At 40.8% G+C, this 12,653-nt stretch overlaps 1 protein-coding gene across 2 annotated transcripts in view; it reads right to left on the bottom strand.

Moving 5' to 3' along the window:
* Positions 1-8,244: 8,244 nt before the first annotated feature.
* Positions 8,245-12,653, bottom strand: part of Suz12 (SUZ12 polycomb repressive complex 2 subunit) — a 48,590-nt gene continuing 44,181 nt past the window's right edge. For both annotated transcript variants that reach the window (XM_003469626.5, XM_003469625.5), the window contains 2 exons: positions 12,180-12,259; positions 8,245-10,572 (listed from right to left, as the gene is read on the bottom strand). In XM_003469626.5, coding sequence (XP_003469674.2) covers positions 10,227-10,572; positions 12,180-12,259 — 426 coding nt within the window. In that variant the 3' untranslated portion in view covers positions 8,245-10,226. The remainder of the gene's footprint in view (positions 10,573-12,179; positions 12,260-12,653) is intronic.

Genomic DNA, 12,653 nt, shown 5'->3' on the forward strand with positions numbered 1-12,653 from the left:
TTAAAGACTGATTTTAGTGTGGGTGATCTCTGATGTGAATTCTCACTGCCAGGTTACAGGGCAACATCTCCATGGGTCTGAAGTAGAGCTGTACATTTTAAGACATCCTGTTTCTAGGGTAGCTATTTTTTGGGCTGGAGGAAGAGGCAATTTATAGGTGAAAGGGTCTAGTGTCTGGGAATGTGCAAGTTACTGGGGGGAGCCTTGGGAAGGTAACACTGTTCTCTGTCGTGAAGGGAGGGGTCACACGTCCAGTGGCCTCCAGAAGCAGGAAAAGCGCTTGTCTTGAAGCTGCAGTTTTTCTTAAATGTGCAACTAAAGTTTTCGATTTCCTGGTCTCCCTCTATCTAGTTTTCTCTTTTGTATTGTACCTCTCACTCCCCTCACCTGCTTCTGTCTTCTCTCTCTCTTTCTTATGATGGAGTTTCACTAGGCAGTTCAGGCCAGCTTTGAACCCGCTTTGTAGTTGACAGTTTGGACTGTGACAGACCTCCTGCCCCAGCCTCCCGAATGCTGGTGTGACAGTCATGTGCCACCACACCCAGCTGGTCTCTTTCAAAGGATTGCAGAAGGCCAGTGTGGCCGAGGCTGAGGAGGGCCGTTAATCCTGTCTAGCCAGGCACCGCAAGTCTCATCCTGAAGACCTAAAGGAGACATAGGAATCCCAGGTTCTGTCTTTTGAAGAACCCTCATCTTTGGTAGTCTGGAAAAGAGGGAATACAAGACATTAGCCCACAAGTATTTATTGTGTATCATTTGCCAGGTTTGGTAACTAACCGGAGTCCTAGTCTTAAAAGGTGCCACATAAAATGGTGACACCAACACAGGTCTGATGGAGTGCTAGGGACAGGTGAGTGGTCACCTTGCCCCCACTTGTGAGGGTTTGCATCGCAGATATACCCACCCCTAGGTGTGTGACCCCTCTGTGCCTTGTAACTTACCACAGGGTGGTTGTGAGGATGTAGTTACTGTCTCAAGTGCTTTTATGCGTCTCCCTCCCCAACATCTTAGAGACAGTGAATCGTGAGACACTGAATTTTAAAGAATTTTAATGCCCAGTATCATAGCCAGAAAAATGGAAACTTTTTCTCACCAATTGTTTTGGGGACCCAGGCCAGCCCGTCATTAGTGTCTGTGGCAGACTCCAGCGTGTGTTAACTTGTGAGTGTGGACTGTGCAGTGCAGGGACACCTTGCAGAGCCGGCAGGAGGTCCACGCCGCATTCTGATTGGATGGTGGTGCGCGAGCCACCCAGTGCGGCTCTTAGAATATCTAGAGCCACGCAGTGTTGTCAAATGGCTTTTCTCACCTTCATTTCTGAATTTAATAACAAAACATTCTCTGCACCATCATTCAGATCTCTGCATAGAGTAAGGAATTTAATGTGCCCCCATTTGGTTTTTAAGTTTTATTTGCTTAATAAAATAAGTAATAAAGACAGCAGCCAGGTGATTTGAACAGTAAAAAGCTGATCTGGCCCATCAGTGCATCGAGACTGGGGCTGGCTGGCTCATCTGAAGCTTTTAATTCAGCGGCCATGGGCCCATGGATGCCCTCACGTGCAGCTTTTTGTCTACCTTGGAGGGACTAAGGCTGTAGGTTTTGACCTCAAAGCCACTGGCGACACTTGGGGCTGCCGTTTTATTTGAGCTCCTGTCCTCTATTCAGTAGTACACAGTGTGACTACAACTCTGATTGGGCTCCACCCTGTGTTTTGGGTGGCATTACTCTAATAATCGTTTCCAAGAAAGGGGTGGTAGTTGGTGAAGTTGTTTCATAGTAGGTGTCAGCCAAATATATTTATCTCAAATCTGGAGATTTATCTGTAAACTGATGGTTATCTTCCATCTGTGAGTTTTAGGAATGTGAGATGTAGTTTTTGTATCAGAATATTGGGGCTGGGGATTTAGCTCAGCGGCATAAGCGCCTGCCTTGCAAGCAGGCAGTCGTGAGTTCGATCCCTGGTACCGGTAAAAACAAAAAAGACAAAAAAAAAAGTATCAGAATATTAATTGTGGCTAGAGAAAAATTTTCCCATGGCCTTTTGGTGAAGAGTCTTATTTATTGGCCATTGAAAGACAGTAGACCTAGGGGCTGGGGATTTAGCTCAGTGGCATAAGTGCCTGCCTTGTAAGCAGGCAGTCGCAAGTTCGATCCCTGGTACCAATAAAAAGGAAAAAGACAAAACAAACAAACAAAAAAAGACAGTAGACCTGGTTGCAAGCTTAGAAATTGTTGCTGCACTGCCAGGTGCAGGTGTGGTGCGTGCCTATAATCCCAGTGTTTGGGATGCTGAGGCAGGAGGATTGCCAGGAGTTTGAGGCCAGCCTGGGCTACACAGTGAGTTCAAGCCTGGTCTGAACTATATGGCGGGACCTTGTCTTGAAAATAAAGTAAATAAGCAATAGAGAAAGGCACAGGGCTGTGGCCTACAGAGACCAGGCACACTCCTTTTGGTACCTATTGCCTTTCTGCATTCAGTTTGAGATCTTTCTGGTTCCTGGTTCAACAGCTGACTTTCTATAGAAACATGGTCATCTTTGTGTTACGGGATAAGCCTCTGAATTTTATAGAAAAACACCTTTTCGGGCGCTGACACTACCAGCAACCAAATTCAAGAGGCGGAGCTGGCACTGCTTGGCTCCTGCCAGGTGGAGGTGGGTTTGTAGCGTCCCCAGGCAGCCACCTGAGACAGCTGAGTGCGTGGCCTCAGTGCTTCCAGAATGGTGAAAGTCTGTGCTCCCAACCAGGCTTCTTCTGAGTCTCCGATGGGACAGGAGAGTTGCCCCATTACTAGTTGCTGGGGATGAGTCTGGGGTCCGCAGCTCAGCACATTGCCCAAGGATAGGCTACCTCCTCACAACTGTGCGGTGACAGTCTCACCTCTGGCTGGGGAGTGGCTTAGTGGCCACACTGCAGTCCCGTGGACTGCCTTCTCTGGCACCGTGTCCCCGAGGTATTTGGAGCCTGGAAGCTTCATGAATGTGAAATGCTGGGCTCCACATTGGCCCTTGCAGGCAGGGTGGGAGGAGGACAGATACTTCCTGTGTTAGTTTTCTGGGGCTCTGGTAACAGCCACAGACTTGGTGCTTTAAGCAGCAGAAATCGGCTGTCTCAGGGCTGAGGAGGTCGAACCCCTGAGGGCCAGGTGTTGGCAGGGCTGCCTTCATGAGGAAGGCTGGGGAGACCCCTCCTTGCCTTTCCTGCTGCTGCTGGCTTGGGACGTTCCTTGGCTGGTGGCCTCATACTTCATCTCTGTGTCTGTCGTCACATGCCCTCCTCTCTCTTATGAGGCTGGAATGAAACTTGTCTTTAACTTGGGAACCACCCAGACGTTCAGGATGGTCTCACTGCAAGACTCTTAAATCATTAATATATCAAAGACTCTTTCCCTAAGACTCTTTCACCAGTCTGGAAGCACTGAGGCCACGCAATCAGCTGTCTCAGGTGGCTGCCTGGGGACGCTACAGACCTACCTCCACCTGGCAGGAGCCAGGCAGTGCCAGTCCCGCCTCTTGAACTTGGCCACTGGTAGTGTCAGCGCCCGAAAAGGTGTTTTTCTATAAAATTCAGAGGCTTACCCCGTAACACAAAGATGACCATGTTTCTATAGAAAGTGGATCTTTTTTCTTTTCTTTTCCTTTCTTGCGCTGGGGATTGAGGTCTAGATAGGGTCTTGCTAATTCAGCCGGACTGACTTTGAATTTGAGATCCTCCTGCCTCACCTCCAAAGTAGCTAGGATTAGACATGCACCACTACATCTGGCATGTTTCCAAAATTCTGTGTCTTCCTCTTTTTTAATATTATTTGTTTATCAGGGTGCTGAAGATAAAACCCAAGACCTTAAACAAGTTAGGCATGCACTCTACCACTGAGCCACACACCTGAGCCCGTTTCCTTGTTTTAGTGGCGAGTACTTCCTCCCCTTTCTGGGAAAGGGAGAGTTCTTGAGAGTCTTGAAAATTTCTTTATTCTCTCCGACATTCTCTGATAAGCTGGATATCTCTAAAAGCTGGATAGATTCCAGGTTGCAGAGTATTTCTCCTCAGAATTTGAAGCATTGCTTTTTTTTTTTCCTGATCCTGAAATGCCTGGTGCCACCCTCTCCCCTCCTCTTTTTTTCTTTATCTTTTTTTGTCTTTTTGAGACAAAGTCTCATTGCTTTTCAGGCTGGGCTTGAGCTCACTTTGTAGCCCAGGTTAGTCTCCAATTTGCTAAGATTCTCCTGCCTCAGCCTCCCGAGTGCTGGGATTAAAGGTGTGCACCACCACGCCTGGCTAAGCCTGATGCCATTCTGATGACTGTTTGCTTCCTTGCAGGTTTTTCCTCTTTGGAAGACCATGGGGTCTTTGTTTCTAGTTGTAGATTGGGTTTATATCAGCTGTGTGCCTCATTCAACTGCTGCCCCGTTAAGTATGTGAGTTGGGATACCTGCTCTGACCCTAAATGCCTAGAGGTTTTTTGTCTTCTAGTGCAGCTGTTACCAGCCCTAGCTAAACATTAGAGTCACCTGGAAAGGTTTTAAAAATGAATTTTGATTTTTCTTAGTGCTGAGACTTTTTTTTTTTTAAAGAAACCAAATGATTCTGTTGTGGAGGGTGTTTTAGGAGTAGCTTGTACCAAAACAAGTAAGTTTCCATACTGATTTTTAAAAAAATTTTATCAGTACCAGGGATCAAACTCACGACCACGTGCTTGCAAGGCAGGCGTTTATGCCGTTGAGCTAAATCCCCAGCCTCTATACTGATTTTTTTTTGTAAATCTAAATTTGTTCCACTTAAAAGACTGCTTTATTCTGAAGTTAATATTATTTTTGGTACTGTCTGTCCTTTTATAAAGTAAAGCTAACAAGGGCTGCAGATGTAGCTCGGGGCTAGTGTTTTCAGAGCAATCCGAGGCTCTAGGTTTGATCCCCACAATATTAAAAAAAGTCATGTAACTGACAGTCGATGGCAGGTTTGTTTTGTGTATAAATTTTAAAAAGGCAAAATACCTTCAAACCCTGTGTGTTCTCATTGAGGGCCAGGAGGAGGAGGAAGTAAATTAGAGGAATTTTTACCTGTAAGCCCCTCGGGGAGCCCTTGAAGCAGGGGCCAACTCTCCCCTTCCCCGCACTTGGACAGTGCTTTGCATAGATGTCAGCAGTCGGGCAGCACACCTGCCCTCCCAACGCTGAGGCTGAGGCTGAGGCAGGAGGTCTCTGGAAGTGCAAATGCAGCCTGAGCTCACAGTGAATTCCAGGGCTGCAGGAGCAGCGGGTGGAAGTCACATGGGTTATGAAGGACATGGAGCAGTGAGACATGGATAATGGGAGTGGGGCATCTGCAGGCAGCCCTGTTGCTTTGCTGTGTGGACAGCATGGTTGTTAGAAACAGGTCGTAATTGGTAAGAGGTCCCTGAGATTCAGCCCTGTTCTTCCTGATTCATCCACTAGACATGTCAGTGACAGTTTTACATTGCTTAAAAATCGAGTAAATCTTTTGTCTTTTATACAGATCTACCTTACACTTGTGGAAATACACAGGGAGGTAGGAAGCCTACAAATTCAATGTACTCCAGTAATGGGGTAGTGGAACATACTTAAATCTTGTGTACACTAGTGATCCAGTTGTTGGGGAGACACTGCATACATGAGAGATCAGACTAGAGGGATCATGAAAGGATGAAGTTGCATCGAGGTCTTTTTTTTTTTTTTTGGTACTGTTAATTGAACTCACGACCTTGTGCTTTACCAGGCAGGTGCTGCACTACTGAGCTACATCCCCAGCTTTTTCTTTTCTTTTTTTTCCTTTTTCCTTTTTATCAGTACTGGGGATCGAACTCATGACTGCCTGCTTTCAAGGCAGGCGCTTATGCTGCTGAGCTAAACCCCCAGCCCCTAGCTTTTTTTCTTTTGTCAACAGGGAAAACATTATGTGTACTTTAATGCGATACTTATAAGACAACCTCATTTATTTCCATTTTTCCAGTAGTAGTACACTTTTAGATTACTTTAGCAAACAAAATATAAACTTAAGTATTCTGGAAACTAGTTTATTTTTGTCCTTCTGAGTCAGGGTCTGTGCAGTTTAGGCTGGCCTTGGGCTCACTCTGTAGCCCAGCCTGGTCTCGGAATGATTGTCCTGCCTCAGCCTCCCAAGTGCTGGGATTACAGGCATGCACCACTACGCCTGGCTTTTTCTGTAAACTAGTTTTGACAGTGAATTTACTGTTAAAATCACTTAATTCACCTAAGTTTCTGTGTTCCTGCGTTATGCTAGGTACCTACCCATTCTACCTGGTTGTGAGAAAGCACCTGTCTTCTTGAGCCTACTCATTTAAAAAATAATACAAAAGGCACCAGTGGAAAGCCTTTCTTGTTTGTCCTTTGTCCCAGCTGCCTCTCCTGGAAGCACTTACTAACTGTACGTTTCAAGGCAAATTATACAAACCAAACATAGCTTAACTTTTTTTTTGTGTGTGGCAGTAGCATGGATTTAACCCAGGGCCTTTGCACTGAGTGACCTCCAGACCTTTTTTGACTTGCTAAATTGCCCAAGGCGACTTAAACTTGTGATTCTCCTGCCTCAGCCCCCTAGTGCTCTTTATAGGCATATACCATGACTGGCGACTTGGCGTTTTGTACATGCTCCACTTTTCATTTAAAAGTGGACTTAATGTAATTACATACATTGTGATTTTAGTAAAAAGTACCAGACTTTTCTTGTGAGGTGGTGTGGACTTATTTTTCTGGCAGAAATGTTGAGCCCATTTTTCCCAATTTCTTGCCAACGGTGTTACTGAAGTTTCACCTTTCTCAGTCCATCTGAGCTTTTCCCCTTCAATTGGGTACCAGGGATTGAACCCAAGGCCTTTGAATAAAGCTGCATCCCATCCCTTTTTAAATTAAGGTGCAGTCTTACACCTAGGCTTGTGTTTTAAATCCCAAATTGCCATCGTGTTTTCAACAGTATGTAACTGCTTCTTTTCAGAATCTCTTCTTGGGGTTTGTTGGTCTGCCTAAACTCATCTCTGTTCTTTGGTGCAACACCAGTTAACAATTACTCCTTGCACTTTGTGACTCTTTTGATTGCTGGGATCAGTTCACCTGGATAGCATCCTAGTGATGTTCCCTGCGTGGAGCTTCTCCCTTTCAACTTTCCTTACAGCCACAGCCCTCCTTAAACGAATGACTGTGCCTGGTTTCTTCAGTGGGCCACTACACACTTCCCACTGTGTGAGATACAAACCTTACGGTGCCACGTAAAGCCAATACCTCACCAGATGCCAAAGTCGAAGGCCACAGCATGGTAAATAAGTCTCATGAAAATAGCCAACTGTGCACAATAATGTACATGGTGAATTTGGAGTACACAGCTGCACCCAGCTCAGAATCCACAGCAACAGGCTTTTATTGGAATATGAAGCAGGAACTACTGAATAGTTCCCTGTCACATTTCTTCCGACTGCTCTAGTTGGCTTCAACTACTGACCTTGTAGAATATAGTACAGGTGATCCTTCACTTGCAGTGTGGTTATGTCGTAACCAACCCATCATGGGTGAGAATGCACTTAGCTCACCTAGCAGACCTGACACACCTAGCAGAATAGTCAGCTGCAGAGCAGCCTTTACCACTTGTCAAACTGCTTGACTAGAGGATGCTGCCCAGCACTGCCAGGTGCTACCCTATTGCCTATTGCTAGTCTGGGCAAAAATCAGACTAAAACATCAAAAGACACTTTCCATGGCCACAAAGATGAACCACCCATTTTATTATAAAATTAGTATTTTAGTTATTTTGTATTTCTACTCTATACATTTTGTACTGGATGAGATAAATTCTTTTTCACTATCAAGGAAATGAAAGTTGAATATGGTGGTGTTTGTCCACTAGAGCAATTTAAACAACAATGTCTCAAAATTAAGAAATGAAAAAATTGAAGAGCAGGGATATAGCTCAGTGTGAGGGCCTACAGTTCAATCCCTAGTGCTGAGGGAGGAAAAATTCAGTGAAAGATGGGTAGCTGTTTGGCTAACTCTGATACTACTCTGTACTACTGTACATATTTAAAAATGTTTATTACCATAAGTAACATACTAGTTATAACTGATGAACGCAGGATTTGAACAATTTTTTCTTAATTTCTGATTAGTTTTGATTCATCATTTGAAGTTAGCGTACTAACTTCCTGGGTTTTCACTATGCTAACATGTAATTTTGATATAGACAGTCATGAATAATAAGTGACCAAAACCAAGCAAGTGAAACAGGATACAGCTTTTTATATTATTGAACTTTATGTACAAAATCATTTGATTTCAAATAAACATTTAATGTAAAAACAAACGTTCTTTTAAACTGAAAATTTTTTTTTACATCTACTGTACCATTCAAATGCTTTACCATCTTACATGATTTCTTCAAAATCTGTTATCAAGGGTACATATAGAAAAGCATTTTTTTATAAATAGAAACAAAGGGATTTTTTCAGCTTTTATTATAAGATGACATAAAAAGTTTACTCAACAGAAGTAATTTCATTACTATTTGGGGGAGGGAATCACCAACTTTTGTGCAAACAATGCTAGCCTTCTTTTAAGCATTAAGAGCGTAACTGCTTAAGAAATGACATAAGCAATAATCCTACACCTACATCTCCCCTAAAATAATCTATTTTTTTTACATATGTGCACAGCTTTAGCAAATTAAAGCCCAAGAGAAATGCTCAAAATCCACTACTCAAGAGGCAAAATGAGCTTAGTGGAACTTGCCATTTGTAGAGCTTACCAATCAAGAAGTCTAATGAAAGCTGCAGTTTCCCTCTTTCCTATTTTTTTTAAACACAAAATCAATGACCAGGAACTTAATACTGGATGACAAATCACATCCACACTATAGTTAAATAGCCTCACAGTTAAACACATCTTAAAGACCAATCAAATCAGTATTTACACTTATAAATTTCTGAAGACATTAGAAAGCTTATATATCCCTTCACTAAACAAAATAGGGAACTGCATCTCATGGTGGTGGAATGAAATTTAAAGATTAAAAATACCTGTATTTACAGCAGCATTGATCCTTTATAAATAAAGAATATGAAAATGCAATATCTCTAAAGGATAATAAAAAATTGAGGTGATGTTACTCAACCACAGTGCTTGGAGTTGGAATAAAAACCTATTGGTGCTTATTAATGTGCCAGTAGTGAAACTGCTTTGTGTTGGAGAAAATCCAACTGCAAATATGTGCGCAAAACACACAACACAGGGAAAAATTGCTCAAAACAATTCAAGTCAGCTCGTCTGTACTGGATATTCTAACCATGAAATACATTACAAAGAAATCCTTGCAATGAAAAAAAACAAAAACAGTATAACATCTTCTGGTTTGTTTTTATAGTCTAGAACACCTCCTACCCACTTTTCAAAGTGGTATCTTAAAAATCTCAAAACTTGTTCTTCCCTTCATTTACAGTCCAAATGAGAAAAATGCGTACAGCTGAATTCTTTTTGTTACTACTTAATTGAAAGAAAAACCAAAAAGAGAAAATGTTCAAGTTTAGAAAATATACTGGATGGGCGATGCACTAAAATCCATCCAAGAACAAATGGTCAATGACCCTATAAACCAACATGACACATCACTGACAACAGTGTAAGAATTCTCAAACAGGCATAAGACGAAGAAGTGCTACTGTAACAGTGTCAAGTTAACTTATGTAATGTATTGTATTTTTCATTCCAAATAAATGATTTCAAAAATCAAGGATCAAGATTTGTTGCTAGTAGTAATGCAAGTTTGACAAAATTTTCAACTTCTAAAAAAAAAAAATCACATTCCAATTTTCCCTCAAGAAAATGTTTCACAATTATAAAATAGAAAAATAGCCAGTCACAAATGCAAAAAGCATTATAATTTAAGTATATGAAGTAAGTTTTAGAATAATTCAATGTATTTGTAAGACAACTGTTGCAGTTAAAGGTACTTTCTTTGAAATATTGCTTTTCATGCTCAAACTAGAAAATGCTTTAATGACATCAATAAAACTGAAATACAAGTAATGTAAGGAACTGAGGTGGAACCCTGATACACAAACATCCTTGTTAAAATCATTTACTTCATCTAACACTGCCTGTTTGGAATCTATGATTTAAAAAGAAAAAACAAAAACAAAACTCCTAGAGGCTGAATTCCCTAGAATACAATTTCAGTGTTTGTCCATAACATGGGGTTAGATCTTTTCAGAGTTTTTGTTTCTTGCTCTGTTTTGAAACCCCTGAGACACCATCTGTTTCCAAAGCTTTTTCTTTTGAGTTAATTTCACTAAATCCATTTGCTGTCCCATTTTGTTCCTCAGTTATTTCTTCATTTGTGGGGGAAGCAGATTCTCCTTTTTCTAATTTTTGCTGCATTTCACGGAGCTTGGTAACAGCTTTATCTATTGACATTATGCTAATAAGATTAAAGTCATGCATGCTGACTAGATGAAGCATGAAATTTCGACATAAATTCTTCTTAATTATTTTCTGTCCATAATTTTCTACAAACAGCATACAGGCATGATTCATTTGATTGTCAGCAATAAACCTATTTAACAAAAACAAAACAAAACACATTAATAATGATACAAAGTATTTTTGTCAAACACAGTAGTAACCATTATAAAACAATAAAGACTATCTATCCAAACCCAGTAAATAATTCCTTAACAACTAGTTAGGTTACAATCAAAGAAACTGAACAGCCTTAGTAATAAATGAACAAACTGTTTTAGAAATTTAAAGAGAGATTAAGTGGGACATGGTGGTCCATTCCTATAAGCTCAGGACACTAGGAAACTGACGTAGAAAGCTAAAACAAAAGGGCCCTATGTTGGAATCCAGCCTGTCTCAAGATGAAAAACTAGAGATGGTGCAGAAATGGAAAAAAAATAAAGGGATACATACGTGCTTAACATAAATGAAGTTTTGGATGTTCTAAAAGAAAGTCATAAATGAGGATCTCATAAAGCAAGCAGAGAAGAAAAGTATGTGCAATGACAGGTAAATAGTCACACAGCAGAGGAAGAAAATATGCAAGAAAAACAATGGTCAGGAACGTACTTTAGCTAGAAAGGCAAGAGAAGACAGAAATGCTCTACCTTGACCTCTATGAAATGGTAACAAATGAATGACCAGAAAAGCCACACTATGGCTGGGGATTTAGCTCAGTGGTATAAGTTGCCTATCTGGCAAATGCAAAGCCATGAGTCTGATCCCTGGTACCAAAAAAAAAAAAGCTACATATTTTATTCTGAATAATAAAAGTATATTTTTGGGCTGGGGATTTAGCTCAGCGGCATAAGCACCTGCCTTGCAAGTGTGTGGTCGTGAGTTCGATCCCTGGTACCGATAAAAAGAAAAAGGCAAAAAACAAAAACAAACAAAAGTATATTTTCAAAACCTGTGGTAGTGGTTGTGGTAAGTAACTGCCAGGTATGTAGAAAATGGGGTATTATTTTGTACTGCCTGACAAAAAGAAATAACAGTGATATGTACCTATAGTTGCAGCTACCAGGGAGGATCACTTGCCTCAGAAGTTTGAAACCAATCTGGGCGATATAGCAGGAACTTCTCTCAGAAAGGGTCGGGTGAGGCTGGTGTTATAGTTTAGTGGCACAAGAGTATGCCTGGTGAGCCCAAGGTCATGAGTTCATTTTAATTTTTTTTGTCTTTTTCGTTTTTATCGGTACCAGGGATCGAACTCAAGACTGCCTGCTTGCAAGGCAGGCGCTTATGCCACTGAGCTAAATCCCCAGCCCCAAGGTCATGAGTTTAATCCCTGGCACAGTGGTAGGAAGGGCAGGGTGGGTTGTGTGTGCACACTGTATTAATTTAACAGGCACTTAGAAATTACTTTACCTATACATTAAGTTGCAGTATGTAAGTTAAATTCAACCACTAAGATTAAAGCATTTTTTCCTGTTTAATCTAAGTACTCAAAGAAAACTAACACCTTTTAAAATTCTGCAGTTTAAAAGAAATAGGAGCTAGCCCTTTCCCTTTATACTCTCTGACCACTGTTTCTCTTTATGCAGTTAAAAATACTGTTGGCCTAGGGTTAGATTTCGAACACATATCTACACTAATACTAATATAACACATAATACACTAATACTAACTTTAAATACTTAAATTAATTTAGAAACACCATACCCATGCTTCATGACATGGAGATTCCATAGTTTCATCACTTCTTTCTCCCCTTCATTAACATCAGAAAATTCTTCGATTTGCTAAAAACAAAAGAACCCAACAAAATATCTTGTAAGTATAAAAAAATAATAGGCATTTCTACAAGAAAACTAAGAATGTCAAAAATGGAATGCTTAACTCTTGTGAAGTGGCAACATTTCTTAAAATCAACTTATATTGAACAATTCTAAAAGGAAAATTCTAAGTTTTGAAAGTTACCTAAAAATACCAAATACCAAAATACCCAATACAAATTCATAAAGATGATCTGATTTTTACTTGGTAGTTTCTTTAAACAACATAATAAAAGTGTACATTCCTGCATAATGAAATTTAGAAAAAGAGCTCTCTTACAATAAGTCAGATGTCTTAGTTTATGTTTTAAACATTTTCAAACAAAATTCACTTATTTATAAAATCCTAAGATCACTGCCA

This window comes from Cavia porcellus, unplaced genomic scaffold (assembly GCF_034190915.1).
Source record: "Cavia porcellus strain 051 isolate PalLab524CR breed Dunkin Hartley unplaced genomic scaffold, mCavPor4.1 scaffold_6, whole genome shotgun sequence".
NCBI classification, from domain to species: Eukaryota; Metazoa; Chordata; class Mammalia; order Rodentia; family Caviidae; genus Cavia; species Cavia porcellus.